General features: G+C 62.6%; 1 protein-coding gene across 1 annotated transcript; it reads right to left on the bottom strand.

Moving 5' to 3' along the window:
* Nucleotides 1-354: 354 nt before the first annotated feature.
* Nucleotides 355-19395, bottom strand: WDR5 (WD repeat domain 5). The gene is made up of 14 exons (XM_047093817.1): nucleotides 19346-19395; nucleotides 16252-16440; nucleotides 15537-15645; nucleotides 15170-15243; nucleotides 14709-14798; nucleotides 14384-14473; nucleotides 14125-14208; nucleotides 10735-10790; nucleotides 7277-7323; nucleotides 4871-4946; nucleotides 4140-4173; nucleotides 3746-3820; nucleotides 3143-3230; nucleotides 355-2119 (listed from the first exon to the last, which is right to left on the bottom strand). Exons 2-14 carry the CDS (start codon nucleotides 16330-16332, stop codon nucleotides 2019-2021), a joined length of 1005 nt encoding a protein of 334 aa, XP_046949773.1. The 5' UTR covers nucleotides 16333-16440; nucleotides 19346-19395; the 3' UTR covers nucleotides 355-2018.
* Nucleotides 19396-20857: the final 1462 nt, after the last annotated feature.

Here is a 20857-nt window from a genome sequence, read left to right as displayed (position 1 = left end):
AGCGAGAGAGAGAGACAGAGAGAGAGCATGAGCGGGGAAGGAGCAGAGAGAGGGAGACAGAATCCGAAGCAGGCTCCAGGCTCTAAGCTGTCAGCACAGAGCCCGATGCGGGGATCGAACTCACAAAGTGTCAGATCATGCAAGTCGGACGCTTCACCGAGGTGAGCCACCCAGGCGCCCCCACAAATGGTTAACTTTCACAGTAAGAAAAGGTAATTTTTAACAGCTAGGAGCTTTCTTGCAGGGCACGCTGGCCTGAGCAGCAGAAGGGCCGTGTCACCCGCCCGCCCCCACCCCCGCCCCACCCCCACACAGCTGCATGGTAAAAAGGTAAAAAAGTCTTCTGGGACAAAGTTACAAGACATGAAAATCTTTATTTTTAAAAGAGAGATGTATCTTTACACAAATCTACAACAGAGAATTCAAACGTAGAAAAAATAAACTATATCCAAGGGCACAGCGCTCCACGTCCACACCCCTCTGCTCCGAGGGCCGAGCTGAGCTGTCACACCAGAACCAACGAGACAGTCCCAAGGTCTCAGAAACGTTGCCGACACACGCGGCCTCCGCCTTTCCTACCAAAATACGCTGCCAAGTGGGTTTCCCCGGCCCCGGGTGCTGACCGCATTCTACTGCAGTTCACCTCTGCACAGACAGCCCACCCGCCGTCCGCCTCCAGGGAGAGGACGGGGAGACACAAGGGAGTCCGTTTCCAGATGCCCTTTGCTGGAATCGCCACCCCCGTCTGAGCAACCACGGCCACTGGGGTGGGGCCGGGAAGCCTGTCGAGAGCAGCCCCGTTTCCCCAGCCCAGGACCCGGGGCCCCAGGAAAGGCAGGGCGGGGTGGGGGTGGGGGGCCCGCTGCACACAGGGGTCCCCGAGCCTGGCAATCCCAGCACCGCCCCCTCACCCCGCTCTCCCCCCCACACCCCTTCAGGAAGCCGCGCCACCGGAGGCTCCCGCCCCCGCACTCGGGCCGCGGGGGTGGGCGGCACCCGGCTCCCCCTGCCGTGCCAGCCCCGGGAACCCCACGAAGCCCTCGGTCCCGAGGTCGGCAGTGGGGAGACGAAGCCCAGCCTGAGCTGAGCCTGGACCCGCGGCCTCGGGGCCTCCTACGGCCCAGCCTTCGCGCACACGGCCGCCTGGGACGTTCGACGGGACACTTCAGGGACACCAGCTCCCCTCCAGCTAAACGGAATTCCCGGGTTTGCCCCCGGACCCCCTCACACATCCCCGGCCCACATGGGGAGGGGAGCCCTCCTCCGTGGCGCCGGGCTTCCTGGGCGGGGAGGGCGCGGGAACCCTCCACTTCCCGCCATCGGGGAGACTTTCCGTGAAAAGGCCAAGCGCAGACAGGCTTCGCGTGAGAACTCCGTCGCCACGGCTGTGCAGACTCCTACCTTTTATTACAGCTCGTGGGGGCGCGCGGGGGGCACGCGGGGGGACACAGGGAGGTACCAGAACAACGCCACGCTGTCCGCACGGGAACCACGAACTGCCACATACAAAGGGTTTTACACGGAAAGAATCTTACAGCGTTCTGTGTTTTCCGGAAAGACCGCACACACTGGGCACGACGACAGCAGGAACCGGTGACCGCGGACCGAGTGGCTAGAGCATCTACTGAACAGACAAGGGGGGCCGCGGGGGCGGCTGCTCGCCGCACTTGCACTGGGTAATAAGATACCAGAGAAGGTACAGAACATTTACTGGAAAAAAACACAACTCATGATAAATTGAACTTCACCCTTCTGTAATAAAAAATTAAAAATTTGTGTTGACTCTGTTTGAACACAATACAGACCAGAAACTTCCCCAGACAGCGTGAGAGGGATCGGCAAGAAATGTCACCAGCAACCTGTAGAACCTTCTGGTGGTAGACACCCCCTCCGCCACATCGTCCTCAGCGGTGGCTCCATCCAGGCCCCTCCCGACCCCCCAGGCCCGGACGGAGGGGCCCCCTCCAGACACCGCGCTGCTCGCCGACCGGCCGCCTTCCCGCCAGCCCCCGCGGCGCCTAGCAGTCACTCTTCCAGAGCTTAATGGTCTTGTCGTTCTCCAGCGCGGCCGAGGCGATGATGTTCTCCGTCGGGTGGCAGGCCGTGGAGATGACGACGTCTGAAACACAGACCGCCGCTGCCCTGTGCCCCCTGGTGCCGAGACCTGCTCTGCCACCCAGGGTCGCGCCCCCACCGCCCCCGGGGTCCCAGCCGCTGACTGTGCTGCCCCCGCTGGGGACGCCTCGAGGGAGCACGATGGCCGGGTGGGACGGTGGAGAGGCGGCACCACATGCTAGCGGGCCATCAGGGAGGGCTCCGTGCAGCCTGGCCCACGGCAGCGGTTCCCAGAGGGGACACAGGAGCACCTGCCTCGCTGCGCGGATGTGCCCGCTCCCAGCACCCCCCACCACTGCTGAGCACGGCACACTCCACCTCCACCAGGAAGCCCCCCACCTCCGTGTGCTGGCACCTGGGCTAATTCCAGAACCTTCCCTCTTCCCGTGTAGCTTCAAAGGGGCCTGAGTGTCCTGGCCACACCAGGAGCCAGGAACGACCGAGGAGCTGGCCATGAGGGCAGAACACGCAAAGTCGTAGCTGGACTTTAAGGTCTGAGCTGTGTCCCCAGTGGGTGGAGGTGACTTTAAGGGACCAGAATAGAGCACTTGTGCCAAATTTTCAAAGGATTTGACAATCACCCTCCCTCGGAGGGCAGGGCGACCAGCACAGGTGGCCCCTCACAGCCTAGAGGCGTGCGGAGCAGGCCCGCGGGGAGACAGCGGGTCGGCGCCGGGAGGAACCGGAGCCTCTAGACCGCAGCAGATGTCCCTTGGCCTGCGCTAGTCTTGACGCGGGACAAAAGCATGGGACACGTCCACACCGGAAGCCACGGAGCCCGCACGGACTTTGAGGACAGGCGCCAGAAGACGGCCACGAAGAGAGGTTCGAGTTGAGCCTGGCCTTGGCCAGATGGAAGCTGGGACAAAGCCCCCTGCCGACCGCTCACGGACCAGTGGCGTCCCCCAGACCACCAGAGGGCGAGGAAAAATCAGAGCAGCAGGTGGCACAGCACCACACTCTGGTGTCCCAGAAGCCGTCCCTGCACACACGCGGGCACGCGGCCTGCACACATCCTCGAGCTCACCTGTGTGGCCCTGTAGTTTCTGTACAATCTCCTTGGTCTGCAGGTTCCAAATGTACACCAGGTTGTCCTCGGAACCAGACACGATCCACTAGAACCGAAGACGGGTGAGAAAGACCCAGGTCAGAGCCGGCTCGCGTGGAACCCACTTCGCCCCGAGGTCCACGCGCTCCGCCCCCGCCCGCACACGACCTCGAGGCCACGCTGGGCCGTCGGAGGCTCCTGAGACCTAAAGCATGTTCTCAAATCACCACCCCTCCGGGTCACACCCATCTCCGCCCAACGCCACCCCCCTGCTCCAGTCACACGCCGCCTGGCGAGCGCGAGCGGGGCCCTGGGCTGGGCGGGAGGCAGCGCGGCCAGTTGGGACCCGGCACCGGAGCCCAGGCCCCGAGCAGCAAAGCGCTTACGGGAACCGTTGCCCTGGGGACGCTCTGCCTCCGTGAGACCCGGGAGCAGACGAGCAAAGCCGTCTGTCACGGAGGCACCTGCTTTGCTCCGTGGGCGCAGGAGAGCGTCTGTGGCCACGTAAGCCAAGCTGTGACAGGGTCACCTCTCAGGACAGCTGGGGAGGGTGAGAAGCTCCTTCACTGGGGGAAAACTCACCTTCCCACCAGTGACGGAGAAATTTGCAAAAATGCAGTATTTCTCATTCTTGTGGCCGGTGTAGGTCTTCAGGCACTGAGAAGGTAAGAGAGCCGGTATGTTCACCAAGTCAACAACTCCCTGCACTCGGGACAATGCCCGCGTGAGCAGCGCAGGCGTCTCGGCCGACAAACCTTAGTTCTGAAAAGCACTCCAGAGACACGGTGCAAAGCCACGCGGCTGAAGCTTTAACTTACAGACTCGCCACCTGCTGAGTCCCGAGTCTGAGAAACGTGCCCCAGGCCAACCCGATGAAGGTCGCTTTCCCGAGCCCCTCTTGCTTCAGACCCTGGCTCAGCTCTGCCACCGGCCAAAGCCACAGCCCAGACCCTGCGAACCCGCCCCCAGCGCTCACCTTCCCTTTGCTGTAGTCCCAGAGCTTCAGCGTGCTGAAAGGCAGAGAGGGGGGCAGTCACCTGCATGTCCGCGGGGGCCCCCCGAGCGGGGCCAGGTCTGATTGGCACCGTGCATCCCCACGGCCTCCTGTGCAGGGCAAAGCCAGGGGCCGGGCCCCTCACCCTCCGCAAGTGCGGGCGCCCAGCGGTTTGAGGATTTCACAGTGAAAGAGCCCCACGCATTTACGGTTCAAAGAACTACAAGGTTCTGTCACCAAGCAGAGGCTGCCAGGGGCTCCCGGGGTCAGCATGTGGCTCGTTCCCACTCCAAGAGGGATGTGGAGAACTTTGGTTCCAGAAACATCCAGAACCAGATTTTAGCGGCTGCAAACAATCCCCTCCTCCCCAGGCAGAATTCAGTCTTCTTCCCAAGGGTGCTGATGAGAAGCGCTGACCACGGGTCCTCCTGGGGACGAGGCGTGGCCCCCAGAGGGCTGCCCAAGTACACACAAGCAGCCAGAGTCTGACGGCCCGCCCACAGGGGGCGACACCTGCTCCGGAGTTTGTGGGGGGCCGCCCAAGTGCTCACGGGCAGAGCCAGAGTCACCGGACGAACTTGGACCCCAAACCCTTCTTCAGACCAGCCGGAGACCCAGCCGCCAGCAGAGACGGGGCCCCGGGTTGAGGAACGCAAGGACCTTTACTAGACGTAGACATCGGGCCCACCCCACGGGGAGGTCGGAACACTTACTTGTCCAGGGTCGCAGCCAGGATGTACTTGCCGTTCGGAGAGAACTTCACAAAAGACACAGGCGGGTTGTCGTCATCTGCATGGAAAACGCAGACGCAGGCTGACGCGCGAGCGATGGGCCTGAGCCCCAAGGAGGAAAGGGGAACGGCACCCCCGTCACCACACAGGACCATCCGAGTGGGGACACGGCCACCAGTGCCCACGCCACCACCCGGAACGGGTCCCCGAGGCACCCAGGACACTCCCGTCACCCGACCCTGTGCCGGTCACAATGGCCGGTTCTCCTCGGGTCCCTGATGGGGCCCAACTACCCCTTTGCCACCAGGGCTCGAAGAGCAAAGGGCCTGTGGCGAATCCCACAAAGGGATGCCCGGCCTCCCACCAACACGGGGCTGCTAAGCAGACCCAGGGTCAACTTCCTTACGTGCAGCAAGGTCTGTAAAGGCCCCGCTGACCTGGGCAAGTGTTACCACTGAAGGGAAAGGACGCAGGCGAATCAGCTCAGGTGTTATCTGTCGCCTAGTCGGGGCAAAGGACCTGTCAATTCTCCAAAAACCACCTTCTGGCAGGAGACCCACGTCCGTGCTTCTGTACCCAGGTCTGAAAGCTCATGCCCGGCGGCCTGGGAAGCTGGGTAAGAGCCGCCGTCAGGGGCCGCCAAGGACAAGGCCAGCACTTGCGGCCGCATGACGGCCCTGTGACCCTCACATCGGGAGGCGTGCGTCCCCCCTCCCAGGTGAGAGGGACGGAACCGGGGCCATGCACCCTGGTGCCGGAACGGGGGGAGTGGTGCGAGCGTTACCACCTCGAGGGACCTGGCCCCCGGGCACTGGGGGCCGCTGCTCCCTGCGACAGCTCCCAAACACTGCAAAAGCACAGAAGGAGGTGTGAGGCCACACAGGGCCGTCCTCGGTCCCAGGGGCCACAGCAGGAAGGCAGGCCCCATAATGCAGACGAGGGGTGGTCGTACCAGGCTCTCTAACCCGGAAAGCTCTAATTCCTGAGACCGGTGTCAGGAACGGGGTGGGACAGGGCGACGCGCCGCCCCCTCCCTCGCGGCGGGTGCTGCGGAGCTCAAGGCCCGGCGCTGGCACCCGCCTGCTGCCGGTTGGCCAGCCAGGCTCTCCAGGCCTCCGCTTCCCGCCTGCCTTGGGGTGGAGCGCCCTGAGGGTCACGTTAACAGAAGGACACTTGACACGGGCAAGTGCCAGGCAGCCTCAGAGGTGCAAACGGTGGCGCCGTCCCGCCAGGCCTCTGGGGACAGGCGCCGTGGACTCAGCGTGATGTCATATCCGAGAGGTGGCCTCGTAAATCGAAAGAAAACGGCAGAACGGTTCCCACCCCGAAATTCCCACGGTGAAGTCCTGACCCTTGCAGGTCAGCCGATGGGGCCCTGTGTGCAGACCGGGCCCTGCCAAGGGGGGACGAAGCTAAAGGGAGGCTGGTGCGGGGGACCCTGAGCCAGTCGGACTGGCATCCGGACGACAGAAGAGGACCGGACACCAGGGACACACACGGAGGAAGGGCCCCGTGAAGACACAGCAGGAAGGTCGAGGGGAGGCCGCGGGAGACACCAGGCCTGCTGGCACCCAGATCTCGGATTCTAGCACCGGGACGCAGGGAGGAGTTTCTGCTAAGCCGGGGTGCTGTGCTACGCTGGCCGGGGCTGGCGCGTCATCAGGCCACGTGCGTTCCCGTGACAGCCCAGGGAAGGGTGCCAAGCTGAGGACGCGGCACCCCCCGGGTGGGCGGTGGGCCGGTCCCCTCCCCAGGGGCCCCCCAAGCCCCCCCGCAGCACAGAACTCGGTAGTACCTGCTCTACCTCACGCTTGAACCTGGAGCCGCGGGGACCCTCCGGGCTGACCCCAGGCGACCTACCGCCTCAGAACCCTCCCAGGACTCCCTCCTCATCACCTTCGGAGGTCTGGGGCCCTGCAGGGGCCCAGCACCCACCCTCCAGCCACACATACACCCTGCCTGGTGGCACCACCTGTCTTCCCAGTCTGCTACTCCCCCGGCCGCCAGCGGATGGGGCGCACTTCAGGGCTGGGGCTCGGTCACGTGCGCTCAAGGAACGATGGAGGACAAACCCCCACGCGGGGTCTGCCGAGCGAAGGCGGAGGGTCCAAGGGGCTCCGAGGGCCTTCAGAGGACACGGCACGGGGCCCAGCCTGGAGAGGGGACTTCGCGGGGCCAGAGGCCATCCAGAAGGAGCTGGCAGGAGCCGGAATCCATCCGCAGAGGAGGACCCCTCCCAGAGGGAGCAGATCCAGGACAGAGGAGAGAGGGGGCCTCCCGAAAACCACACAAGACGGAGGACGGAGGACGGCGCGGCGCCCTCCGCGGCTGGCCGGGTGACCGCCACTCGGGGGACGCCCGCCTGGACGCAGCGCCAGCAGCACTCACCGATCAGGGTCTTCAGGCACTGGCCCGAGGCGGTGTCCCAGATCCGGCTGCAACACAGAAACGGCAGCAAGTCTGTACAGACACAGCACAAGCAGCCCGGCGCGCTCTGGGTCCCGAGCAAACGCAGGTCTGGGGACGGACACCACGGGTCGCGGTTCGGTCTGCCTAACTCTTCTGCGCCATCGTCCCTCACCCTGGGGCCACACGGGCGCCCCGGAACAGGCGTGTGCACCTGCTCTGCCACCGGCAGCCGGGTCGCCAGCACACGGGGGACACGGGGAGCAGAGGCCGCGGCACAGGGCCTGACCTGTTTTCTGGCACCAACGTCCCAAGTCGCCCACGAGAGGGCTTGGTTTCCACAGAAAAAGACTAGCGCAGGGGATTCTCTGGACACCCTCTAGTTCAGAAGGGCGCGCAGAGAGCCGCTACCCCAGAATGGACGAGCCAGCTCTAGCAAGCATGTTATTTCCGCCCACACCAGCACCCCACCTTCAGCGGCAGGTGCCCGTGTATCAGCGCTTGCCCCTCCAGGGCACGGATGCCCAGCAGTGAGGCCACCGGCTCACAGGGGACACGTTACTTTGCCAAGTCCTCTCCCGCCTTCCTGCCCCTGCCGATGTGCCCTCCTGTCTGGGACGGCACCCCACATCACTGGCTGCCGGGAACTGGGGGGGTGGGGGGGGGCAGTGGGTGGCGGCAAGTTGGCTCCCGCGACCCGCTCTGCTTGTCCCATCAGGTCCCTCCTCTGGGCGGGACGCCCCGCACTGGGCTCTGCGGGTCCCAGCTGCCACCTCCCCACCTACGCTGGGGGACAACCATCGAGTGTTCGGTCTGACTCTGCTCCCCAACCGCCGAGCAGGGGTGGCGGGGTCCCGGGTCAAGGCAGCCGTGAGGGCCACGGTCAGTGGCCCCTAAATTTTGAAAACAAGTAGATCATCCACCGAGAGCTGAGCCTCCATCCGCCTCTCCCACGGCTACTTTTACTTTCCCGGCCGCTCACCAGGAACCCCAAACACGGAGCGAGAGGCGAACGGGCCAGTTCTGCGGCTGATTTTCCTAGAGACGGTTTCGATGTGTTACCACTTCTCGTAAATATCGTAAAGTTTCCAGTAAGAGGGTGCCACACAGGCCTCCTTGCTAGAGTCGTACCCGGGGATGGTTGCCAGATCCTAGCAGGGGCCCGCGTGGCCTCCACCAGTAACAAGCCACGGAGGTTGCCTCCACTTTGTGGAGACGTTAAGCAGATTACGGACTTTTCTGGCGCCGATCACGTTACCACGACCTCTCACTGTTCAATAAACCCACGTGGTTGTGGGTCACTATGTTCCGACAGGCTGCTGGGCTCAGTTTGCAGTTTCTTTGGAATTCTGACATCGATATTCCGCCGCGAAGCGTCCTCCGTGGATTTCTCTCTGGACTAGCTACGCGGCCTGGAGAGGAGGGGCAGGCCGGACCCACCACATGCGTCACATCGGGGCCCCCGTCCTGCTCTGTGGTCCCAACATGCTCATGGCCTCGGAGGTCGGCCGACTGCGCGGGACTCCCCGGCCCCAGACCATGTGTAGGCCTTCCCTGGCCAGCTCGGAACCCGGAGCCACCCAAACGCGCGGCTCAGGGCGGACGCGCGGTCTCCTCCTCCTGTCCCCCGGACCCGCCACATCTGCGCCCCGCGTTCTGTTTTCACCCCACTTATTCACCATTTCCTCACTGGAGCTTCTAGGGGTGAACACCTACGTCTTCATTTTTTCCACCGCTTTTCCCCTTTCTCCATCTGTCTACAAATTTCTTCTTCCCTTTTTTTGGGGGGGCGTGAGGGGTGGGCGTAGCCTCTTCTAAGTTCTTCAGGAAGCTCTCGGAGCCAGTCTGCAGGTGGCCCGGAGACTGTCGCAAGCTCACAAACACACAGCCGCGGCGTCGCTCACGCCCACCAGGCCACACACGTTCTTCCAAAGAGCGACACGGCCCGTCGGGTGGTCGCCGCAGCCCAAGGCCCCGCGTGCACTGTGAGCACAGGCCTCTCCCTTCGGCGGCGCCTGGCTCACTCCATGCCTCTCTCTTCCTGGGTGATGTTCTTTCGTCCCACCCACACAGACGTCGCTCTACTCTGCACCTGCCGACACTGTCCGCCCGCCCGTTTCAAACCTGCTCTTACTATTCTGTTCTAATGAAACGGGGGGGAGGCAGGGGGTGGGGGGGCATCTGGACGCCTCAGCCGGTCAGTGTCCGACTCTTCATATCGGCTCAGGTCATGATCTCACGGTTCGTGAGTTCAAACCCTGGGCCGGCTCTGTGTTGCCAGGGCAGAGCCAGGCCCGGGATCCTCTCTCTCCCTCTCTCTGCCCCTCCTCTACTCTGTCTCTCTAAATAAACTTAAAGGAAAAAAAAAAAGTACACGTCTTTAAAAAAGAGAACGAGAGACGAAAGGCTTTCTCCCGCGAGCCCGGCGGCCTGCACGCGGGTGACCGCAGCACACGTTTCAGCTCTCCCATGGCACTTCTACGCGTATCACTCACGTGCCCTCGTTTCCTCGTTTGTTTCCTTTGTAGTGAACACAGACCAACTCCCGGTTGCGCTCTCTCCGCCTTGTAATCGGGAGGCTCTTGAGCGATCGTGCCACCAGTGGCCGCTGCCTCCCCGCCCCTCCCGGTGACCGGGCCTGACGAGCCAGGACGCGGTCCCTGCAGACCCAGCCTGACGCTCCCCAGCCTCGTGCCCCCATCACGGAGTCTGCCGAGTTAAACGGACAACGCCGACTTCCACCTCTTCCTCACGCCTCCGGAAGAATCCTCAACACTCAGGTTACAGGTCCCAAGCTCTACGAGTGTCCTTCACGCGGCCTGGAGCGGACGCTCCCCGCGAGGCCACGTCCCCTCGACCTCCTCACCTCCTCTGTGGCGGGATCTCCGCTCCGCTCCACCCACTCGGGACGGGAGTCCGGTCCTCCCAGGGTCCGCACGCCACCCGCGCCCGTGAACTCGTCAAGGGCACGCTCCGTGCCCACAAAGAAGAGTCCTGAGCAGAAGCGCATCCCCGGGCCTCCCTGTACCGGGAGCCCTCCCCGCGGCCCTGCTGTCCATCCGGAGGCAGGGGCTGCCGTGTGTCCGTCTGCCGCAGCCCCGTGACAGCCGTAAGCTCTTCTCGGGGACAAACCCGCTTGCCTTGTTTTCGCTACTGTCCCCCTGGGGCCAAAACGGCGCCTTTAAATAAATGTATGCTGGGGCTCCTGGGTGGCTCAGTCGGTTAAGCGTCCAGCTCTTGGTTTCGGGTCAGGTCACGATCTCATGGTTTATGAGTTCGAGCCCCATGTCAGGCTCTGTGCTGACAGTCAGAGCCTGCTTGGGATTCTCTCTGCCCCCCATCTCTGCCCCTCCCTGCTCGCGCTCTCTCTCTCAAAATAAACATTTACAAATAAACAAACGCACATTTGCTGAGCGAATGAGGGAAATGCCTGCACTTACCAGAGACCATCGTAGCTACTTGACACGATCAAGGATCCATCCCGGTTAAAATGGACCTGAGAACAGAGCGGCGGAAAAAGGACATTTACTCGTAAGTAACGAACACAGACTGCGCTCCGCTCGCGAGCGCCCTGCACGAGTATCTTGCCGAGCGCGGAGCAAACAACGGAACCCCCGTTCGCTTCGAATTCTGATTTCCTGTGGACACTGACGGACACACGAGCTGCACGGACAAGGTGACTTTACCTGCGTGTCCAGCAACAGTGCCCCGGTCTCACCACGGAGGACCCAACTTTGAAAGAAATCCCGCCGGAAACACGGGTCGAGTAGCTAAGTCACTTACTGCAAAAGGTGCCCTTGAAGAGACACAAGCTCGACTGAGTGACCCGGACCCGGACCCGGACCCGGACCCGGAGAGAGGCCCACCCTGTGAGAGCCAGCGTGTCCACCGCTGCCGTGGGGCGGCCTGACCCGGGCGACCAGCTGGAAACCACTTGCCCTGACCTCACGTCGAAGAGAAAAGCCGGAGAGAAGAACCCACTCGCTGGGTAGGTACCACAGGAACGCCCTCCGCTGCCCGCGGCAAGGACCAGGAAGCCCGGACGCCCGAGCCTCAGGACAGCGGTGACCCCGTATTTGCTGGTCCTAGGAGCTGACCGGCCTCCAGCACCCCACACCTCGTGTCACCTGAATGCCTAACTCCGCCCACCCCGGGGCAGCGACTTCACGGAGAGAAACGGCAACCTGACAAGTCCCTGTCTAATGACTGCTTGGTATTCGTGCTTTTTTTCCTGCTTTCCTCCAGCTGAATCCTGGTGGGACTAAAGGACCCACAATGTCAGGAGTTCACACCTTTCTGAGGCGATCCCGCTTCCTGCTACCTGTGATAGGCTTTCTACATAAACCAGAGCCGCACAAAGGGCCGTGTGCCCCCCGCCCGCCATGCCATGCGGAGTGGCGCCCCCACCTGGCACCACCGCCCTGCCCGCCAGGACTCTCCTGCTCCGGGCCCGCCCCCGGTGGCCACACTCTGCCCTTGACTCACAAGATGCCAGCATCTCGGCGTCTAGTTGTGACGACCAGAACAATCTCCAGACTCTGCGGGACACCCCCTGGGGGCAAGCCCACGTGCCCCAGGAGCACCTGAGAGCTTGGGGAACAAAGTACCGACCCAGGAGCCAGGCTGACACTCTCAGCGGCTGCGGACGACCCTCGGCCTCCGCTGAGGAGCCCCGCCGCCACGCGGACACTTGGACGCTCTGGCAGCTGCAGCGGGAAAGCAACAGGTGAAATGAACTTGGTTTTACTGAACTCAAAGTACCTAAGGTGTCACCTCAGCACGCGCCCGGTACCGAAAGGCACCAGCAAGCGCGTCCGTTCCCTTCGGTCGCACCAAATCTTCGAAGGCGGAGAGCGTAGTTCATCACGACGAGACCTGATCTGGGCTCGCCGCAGGACTGCCACATGCGGCGGTGGCCTCTGCGCCGGCCCGCTCGGCCCTGTGAGGCCTCCAGACACCCGGGAGGCTGTTCTGTTTTCGTTCTGCTCCTACCAGGAGTTCCACGTGACCGTAACCACCTGCTCGCGAGCCCCTCACTTTAAAACTCACAGCAATCTAACCACGTTTGTCCCTGTCTTTGGATTCACAGAACATTCTACCAAGACCCGCCAGGCCAGACACGGAAGAGCTGACACGGGTCCCCGAGAGCTGCAGCACCAGCCTTGCGCTCTGCGTCATTCCCAACCGCATCCAGGCACCCTGGACATCCCCGCGTCGAAACGTAAGCACCACGAAAGCGCGAGAGAGGCAACAAGTCAGTACCTAACAGGGATGCCACGGCTCCTCTGAGGTGACCGTCCATCAGAGCTCTCTGCGGAGGGGACCCCCGGCACACAGGTGAGCTCATACAGAAGCGGGGGCGGGGGGGGGGGGGCAGGAAACAGGCTGAATGCAAGGAAAACCCAGGGCCGCTCCACAGACGAAGCTGATGCAGGCGTCGTCCAGTCGAGAGGGCACGGCGGCCAGACCCGAGCGGGAGGGCGTGCGGGGACAGGGAGCTGGCAGACAGGGCCGTGCCTGCAGCGTGAGGCTTCCAGCTCCCCCCACATCTGCGGGAAACCACGTGTGCCTCTTTCACACGGGGTCTCGAGTTCTCCCTGCAGGAACCGTCACACAAGCGTGCGGAGCGGTTCCAACATGCCCACCGCGCTCCTCGTCAAGTGCGAGTCGCAAGTGCCTGCGGGGAGTGCCCGCTGCCCACAAGGTGCCCCGGTGCCCGAGGTCCCAGGGTCCGGGCACAGACGCCACAGACGCCCGAGGAACCTTTCCAAGCGGACAGACAGCCGCGGCACGGGGCATCCTCACCACTACTTGAGGGAACGTGTTGGAAAATATGTATTTAAAAAGCCAAAACGCCACAGAGGGCAGGGAAGCCGTGAGCAGTTGGTCCTGGAGGGCGGGCGCTCCGGAGACTCTGATTTTCTAGTTGCTGCCTTTCTTTGCCTTTCTTTCTTTTCAAATGAGCACTCCTCACTTTGGTAGGAAGCAAAAACTTCACAAACCCCACCCGCAGCCCCCGCCACCACCGAATCGCAGACAGTACTGGCCGTCGCGACAACTCATCTCCCGGTTCCTTCCCTCGGTCGCGGCCGGGCCGGTCTCAGAGTCCGCGCTCCCCGCACTGTGAGTCCACAGAGGCGGGCAGAGCCCGGGCCTGCCCGGCCACGCGTCCGTGGCGGAACCCCTGAGCCCCAGGCGTTGGCCAGGCGTCCTCGAGGCCACCGCCGGCAGCACCCGTGTGTCTTCTACGTATCGGGGCGCTGCGAGTGGTCTCAGTTGGGCAAAACAGCCCTTCGAGGCGGAAAATGCTTTAAAAGCACTCACCTACACGATTTCAGAAAGTGAAAAGGACCATCTGCTCAGTAAAAAGCAGCACACTGTTTACACGATTCCTTCCCCTTTCCAGAAAAAGGCAAACTTGGCCAAGAAGCAGCTCCCGGCTCTTTGCTGACAAAGAAAGGAATCTTGCGGCCGTTTTCAAGTGCCGTGGTTTGTGAGCGGGTGTGCCTTTGACTCTGCGCGTTCCCCTGCCCCGCGGCACACACGAGCACAGCCAGAGCGCACGCGGGGCCCCACCTCCTCCACCACCGCCCCACCGAAGCCAACTCCACTCAACACTCACTTCTCCACGGCCACGCTTCCCGGCGCACGGCCCCTCTTCGGGCCTGGCCGCCCGGTCTGGGGTTCAGTTCGGGGCCGCCTCACCCGGCCCCTCGCCTGCCTGTCCTACGGGCCCAGGACAGGGAGACCTCTCTCGGGGTCGCCAGTGCCCACTCTCTGGCCATCACCCCGGTCCTGCTGTGTGGGGTCCGCAGCCCGGTGCGACTTACAGCTGAGACGGGGTCCGAGTGGGCAGGGAGAGTCTTCAGGCACTTTCCGGTTTTCACGTCCCATATCCTCACGCTTTCGTCAAACTGAAGACCAAAGAAGAGGTTGAAGCCGCTCCACGGGCAGGGAGCAGGTCCTCTGGACCCCAAGCCCTGCCACCACCGTCCCCTCGGCCCCCAGCACCGACGACTCGAGGCTCCACTCGGAGCCCCGGGCTACAGTCAGGCGCACCCCACCCCCACCCGGAGGCGCCACACTTACAGAGCCCGAGACGATGAGGTTGGACTGGGGGTTGAAGTTACAGCAAAAGACGTAGTTGCTGTGCCCCTTCAGGGTTTTCAGACACTTTCCCTAAAAGCAAGTATTGTCAGACTAAGGCATTCCGGGTGCTTATTTCTGCAAATGTCAGCATCAGGCCACGCCCACCAACACCTAGGCAGAGGCAGCCTGAGGGCACGTCCTGCAAGGGGCGGGGGGCACCCCCTTGACCAAGACGGGCTGGGTCCCAGACTCAACTCCAGCTCCCGCACCGTGCCCTTCTCCACACACACCAGCTTCCCAGGGAGGGAGGCCGAGGGCGGCTTACCGAGCTCACGTCCCATATCTTTAGGGTTTTATCATCCGAGGCGGAAACAAGGAGATTAGAATCTGAAGACCAGGCCACATCGGATATTCCCTGGGGAGCGAAAACACAGGGTCACCACCTTGACGGACAAAATACAGTTAACCAGCAAAAGTCAGAACATCCACCTAAAGATAACTAAGCGCATCACCCCAGCATCCCAACCCTCGAGCTACCACTGGCCACACGGACGGAAGGCCACACGGGGCCCACAGGACAAGCGTGTTCTCTTGCAGTCAGGCAGAGACTCGTCTGGGAAGGGCAAGAGTGTCTGCTCAAAAAACAAGAGGCAGAGAACTATCAAAAACTCGGGGGGAAGAAGCTTCCACTTTAACCTGCCGAGCCCCGGGGACGGGCCCCACCCCCGGGACCGCTGGCCCTGCCCCAGCGGGAAGTCAGTCTCGGCATACGGGGTGCACACCTACCAGCTTGTGGCCAGATATGGTTTTCTCAAACTTTCCGTCATATGCTCCCCAAATTTTAATGAGCTTATCAGCGGCTGAAAGAAAGGAAGACAAAGGAACTGGGCTGGTCCAGTCATCCCGAGTACAGAATCTGGGCTTCCCACAAGAGCCCCGGGAAACAGCACGAACCCCTCAGGAGCCCTGCACGTGCCCCGTGCACGGGGACAGGCAGCGCTGTGGCACGGCTGCCCGTGCCCTGCCCTCTCCCCCAGGCCCCTGTCACTTCAGGGTGGCAACGGGCTCCGGGTAGGGCGGGGGCACGCGGCTTCCGGTCTCGGCCCAGACGGACTCCCGAGCGCCGAGGCCCCGGTGATTGAGAGATACGTACACGAACTCGCCAGCCACTCGCCGTTCGGGCTGAATTTCACGGAGGACACGGCTTTCGTGTGGCCAGCCAGGGTGAATTTCAGGGCATAGTTTGGTTTAACAGGAGTGGGCTGTTGAAGAGACAGTCCTAGTCATCAAACAGTTAACCGCTGTGACCCCCTATTCTGAGCTCCACGTCCGTACTCCAAGTGCCTGCTAGAACTCTCTGGAAGTCACCTTTCAAACTGAACGTGTTTCAACCTGAGCTCACGACGTCCCCTCAGCCGCCCCTCACCCACCCCAAAGCGGCCCGAAGCCCCCTGCCACGGCTGCGCCAGGGAGGCACAGCAGGTGCAGCCTCCCCCGAGGCAAACCTCAAGGCTGCGGCCTTGCGTGAAGGCTTCTGCGCGCTGCCTGGCGTCCACAGGAGGGGTCTGCGAACCCGCCCTGGCGTCAGGACCGTGGAGCCAGGCAGGGCGCTTAGTAAGAGGCTCTGTGGGCCCTGAACGGAATCTTACGATCAGGACCGAGGATCCACGTTATTGATAAAGCCCCTTCCCAGGGGACAGGTCTGGGGATCCTCGACTCGGCAAACAAGCACTCGATTAGGTCTATGGTCAGCGACTAAAACCCCAGGATCTAACTGAGGGGGGACAGCAGACTTTGAAGTAACATCTCCAAGGCGCGTCCCAGCCTGTGCGCCCCTGGCACTTCCCCGGGAGCCCTCAGGGACGCGCCTTGCTCTGCGTGGCCGAGGAGGAAGGGGTGGGCTGTGCTCTGGCCGCCTCCGTCTCTGGCTTCTTCTCCTCCGTTGCCATGGCTCTGAAGCCCACCGGGCAGAGAGACTCGAGCAGGGGAGTTCACGGCTCCAAGCGCAGACTCACAGTGGGAAGAGCCGCCTGCTACTCAAAACCTACAGTGGGAGACTAAGGCCCATAAACAAAGCACATTGTGAAAAAGTAACTCCCAGAGAAAAGGATAAAAACCTTTTGACCATCTCACCGAGCCCTGTAGCAGACACGCAGTTCCCAAACGAGGAAGCCAGCTGTGGCCCTCGCTCTGCGCTAACACTTCTCAGAGGCTAACAAACGCTTCTCAGAGGTGGACGCCCTGCCCCAGGCCCTTTTGTGATCGCAATCCAAGGCCCCAGCTTCAAGGGTGCCCCCTACTGTTACCCGGGTCCGTAGGAATGCGGCCCAGTCCAGGCAAACAAAATGCAATTTTTTTCAAAGAGCCCTCGAAACGGTAGAAAAACAAACCCACCCAAATTACAGGAGACCGAGCTGCAGGGTGTAGAAATTTGGGAACGCGTCCAAATGCTCACAAGGGCCGCAGCAGGGTTAAGTGCTGTATTTGAAAACACACAAGAGCAGCCCCCCGCGGGTCCTCGCCTCCCCGGGGGGGGGGGGGGGGGGGCTTCTGGGCCTCTGGGTGCTGGGCGCAGACTCGAAGCTTGCCTCCAGGATGCCCACAGCGCAAAAGGCACGCTGTCCCTGGTGAGGGGACCGCAAGACCCCGCCGGGAAGCGTAAGCCAGAGCCAGCCCTGCCTGACTGCAGAGGCCCGAAGTGCACCCAGACACGCTGCAAGCCAGCCCACGCTGCAGCTCAATTAGGTCTCAGCGTGACAATGGAACCACCCGGGCCGTACGGGCGACTCGTTTGCTCCATCACGGGAGCAGACCCCGTCCCCAGCCTGCATGCGTCTCACAGAAGCGCACCTGGCGATTCCAAGACCAGGGAAGACGTTATTCGAGAGGGGAGCCACCAAGACATCCTCGCAGACAAGCCTGCCCTGCCGTCCGTCTAAGCATTTACGCGTCGTCGTCGTCGTAAATTCTAGCACTTACAACTGAAGGCTTGCCTGACTGCTCGGCACACCAAGGCAAAATGGAAGCCACCGAAAAAGAGCACGTCTCAAAGTCTTCGTCCCAGAGGAGGGCAGAGAAATTACAAGGCAACACAGCTGAGCAGAGCACAGATGCGGCCACCAACGGTTACCTGTAGCAAGGCCTGGGGCTCACACCCAAGGATGGATGGTGCTGCGCCCAAAGCCCAAGGACCAGAGTGGGGGAGGGGCAGGTCCCACAAACGCGCTCAGGAACCGAGTGCTGGCACCAAGCTGGTGCTCAGTAAACGCTAGCTACTTGGTGATTAAATTTAGAGCAACCTGGCCGTGCCAGCTAATCCAAGTGCTGCCTTCCTTTAGGTGGGATGGACAAGTGGGGGAGGGGGGAAGCTAAGGAAGAGAGCTGCCAAGACTTTTCCCAAACCTAGCCTCTGAAGAAGGTACCAGCAAGGGCTAAAAGAGGCGTGGGGAAGAGAGGGCAGTGAGAACCGGCAGGGAGAAGCTAAGAAGCTTCCTCTAGGGTAAACGGGGCAGCTCGAGGAGCCCCGACCTGCTCCTTTTAACATAAAAATTGAGACCCACCAGGAGGTGGGGCGTGAGTCCAGCAAACTGCCCGCCCTCTGGTGAGGACCGGAGGATACAATACCTAATCTTACAGAAAAGGTGCCCAACCCCTCCCTGCTCTGGCCCCATCCACCGATCCCTTGGGCTAGCAAAACATTACCACGCAAAAAATCAGGGGGGCCTCTAAGAATCCAATTTCTGGACTCAACGCCCCAGGTTTCCATTTAAGAGGGGGGCAGAGCCTCGCATTTTCCATAAGCCCTCAGGTGACTCCGTGGAAGCACCGGGGAGGTTGGTTAGGGACTAGCTCGTAAGGAGAGTAGGAGAAGGTGAAGGCAATCAGGCTTGCAGGGAAGGCGGCTCAGAGCCCACCTCCAGAGCACGGTGTCGCCTGCCCCCTCTTACCACCCACAGGTCTCTTACCCTGATGAGCCTGACCACCCAAGGCTGAGCCTCCCAAACTTAAGTGCTCTCCTGACCTGCTTGTGAAATGCAGATTCCTGGATTCCACCCCAGAGAAGGGGCCCACAGGTGAGGTAATTTGGTGACTCACAGGTGGCCGGACCAAGAGTGGGGGAATACGATACGACTCCCCCCCCCCACCTGTTCTGCAACCTGTTCGCATTCTAGCTTCCCTATCTGTCTCCTGCGGGGCCGGGCCAACCTCCCAGGCAGTGTCTAGCACGGCACCTGCCAGAGAGTCTGAAGGCCCCGGTAAACGGACCTGGGAAGGTAGAAACTGGCACGAGAAGGCTAGTAGGGAGCGTCTCTGCCATCACTCAAGATGGCTCTGGCGCACCAGAATGGAAGTGGTCCGAGGCTCTACGGCAGGAGCCGGGGTCTCTCCCCACAGCCGGGGAGCCCGGGTTCTCGGGGGAGAGGCTGAGGGTGAGCAACAGGGGGAGGGGGCGTTTCTGCAGAAGAAGAGAGCGTCACGGGTCCGCGTGCCACGTCCAGGTACCCGTCGGTGGGTCTGGGGTCTTTCTTTGCAGCAGCGGAGAGCAGGGGAGACGCGAGCTGGTTGCAGAAATAAGTCCCAGTCCCCGGGCTGAGGGCTTGTCACCTGGCCGCTGGGGGAGGGGGCCCTGGGGAGTGGCCACTCGGGTGAGCGCCGGGGGTCCCCGGGAGGCGCAGGGGGGCCGTGAGGACACGTTTAGGGAGGGGGGGGGACGGAAGCTGAGTGCGGGAAGGGGGCCGCCCCCGGGGGACGGGGCTCGACGCGGGGGCGCAGAGCGGGCACCCGGAAGGGAGGCGGTGGGGGCGCTGGGCGCCTGCACAGAGAGGGCCCCGGCGGGGCTGGGCCAGGACCGGGGCCCGACCCGCCGGAACACGTGCGGCGGCGGGGCGACCCGGGGGCGCAGCCGGCGTCGGCCCCCGCCCGCAGCCCGAGTGCGGTCCCCTGCCCGGCGGCCCCGCTTACCTGCCGGCCGCGGCGGCGGGGCGGGCGCTCGGGGCGTCGCGTCGCCGCCGCCTGGGCGGGAGCCGGGCCGAGCTGGACGAGGCGGCGCGGGGGGGCGCCGGCGGTGCGCCTGCGCGTGCGCGAGGGGCGGGGCGGCGGCGAGGCGGGGCGAGCGCACAAAGCCGGCCTCTCTGAGGGGTACTACGGGGAGCGGCGAGGGTCAGGATACCTCGGGCAGGCCAGACGCCTTAAAGGATCGGCTTACAGAGCGTGCCTTCGCCTCCGAAGCGGTAACCCCAAAGTTGGCCAGTGCAGGTCTTTCTACTGCAATCCAAAAACGGAAGTATGATGATACCTCCAGGAAAGTGCTAGTGTGCCCCTCGAAAGTTCACCTCCTGAGCCCGGCCTGCAGCGGCGCCCCTCCCCCTAGGAGTCGAGGGGCGGCCGTTTCTCCAGAGACCCTCACTCTGGGGTCGCCGCTCCGCTTCCCCGTCGCTCCCGCACCTGACAGCGGCAGCCAAGCGCGTGCACAGCAGCCGGCCCCGGGCTGATCGCTCCACGCATGCCCGGCACCTCGGCACACAGGGACCCTTTCAGCACCCCCCCCCCGGAAGCGAGGACCCTGAGCCCACAAGGCCAGGGGTGCGGGTGCCCGCGGGAAGCCACGGTCAGGGACGGTCCGTACCAGCAGTCCCCGCGTGCAGGCCTCTCTGCTGTCTGCAAGGTGGGGTCCCAGACAGCGTGTCACCGTCAGTTACAAACGGGGAAGGGGAACCTCGGAGGGGAGGGCTGGAGCAAACGGAGAACCTGTTGGAGCCCGTGTTCTGGTCCCAAGTCCTGTGCATTCTCACCCGCTGCCCCCCTCCCGCTACCCGCGTGAGTCTCACGGTCTTGGAGGCGGTCTTGGTCTCCCCAGCTCCGCGACCCCAACCCAGGCAGCATAACGTGCAATGTTATTTCCCAACTAAAGATGGAAACACCAAATATGTCGCAGGAACCTACGCAAACAAAAGAATAGCATTTGATATGGAAATGCCCAGGGAACCAAGTGTGTGGTTGTCACAGATACAGGAGCTTGTCTGCAGGCGCCTCCAGATGAGGACGCAGGGGCACGAAGTCTCTGTCTGGCGCTAGCATGGCTCTGTGTGGATCTCTGTGCCTGGGAAGCCTTAGTCACCTTGGGCCAGGTGCCATGGAGTCTTCAGGCTGTGACTACAGATGTTAACAAAACCGGCTGGGGAGGAAAGAGGACGTCTCCCTGCACCTGGCCACCTGGGCCAGAATCAGCCCCTCGTGGACCCCCATCCATCACCTCTCGGCTGTATCAGCCATCCATTTCTCTCCATCCCTGCCCCAGGGCCTTCCAGCGGGCCTTTTCTAAACCTTTCTGAAGCACAGACAGAGCCCAAACCCCAACTCCAATCTGTCCCCTCTCCTGATTTTAGACTCACAGCCAGCTTCCCATTGCTCTCATATCCAAATCCAAAATCTGATGGCAAAGTACCCCCTTTAGCCTGGCACCAGCCCCAGTCT

The sequence above is a fragment of the Lynx rufus genome, unplaced genomic scaffold, assembly GCF_022079265.1.
Source record: "Lynx rufus isolate CCGP_SWC_20201006 ecotype Redwood Valley unplaced genomic scaffold, mLynRuf1.p SCAF_36, whole genome shotgun sequence".
NCBI lineage: Eukaryota > Metazoa > Chordata > Mammalia > Carnivora > Felidae > Lynx > Lynx rufus.
The sequence above is the reverse complement of the archived record's forward strand: the minus strand, read 5'-3'. Positions and strand labels throughout refer to the sequence as shown.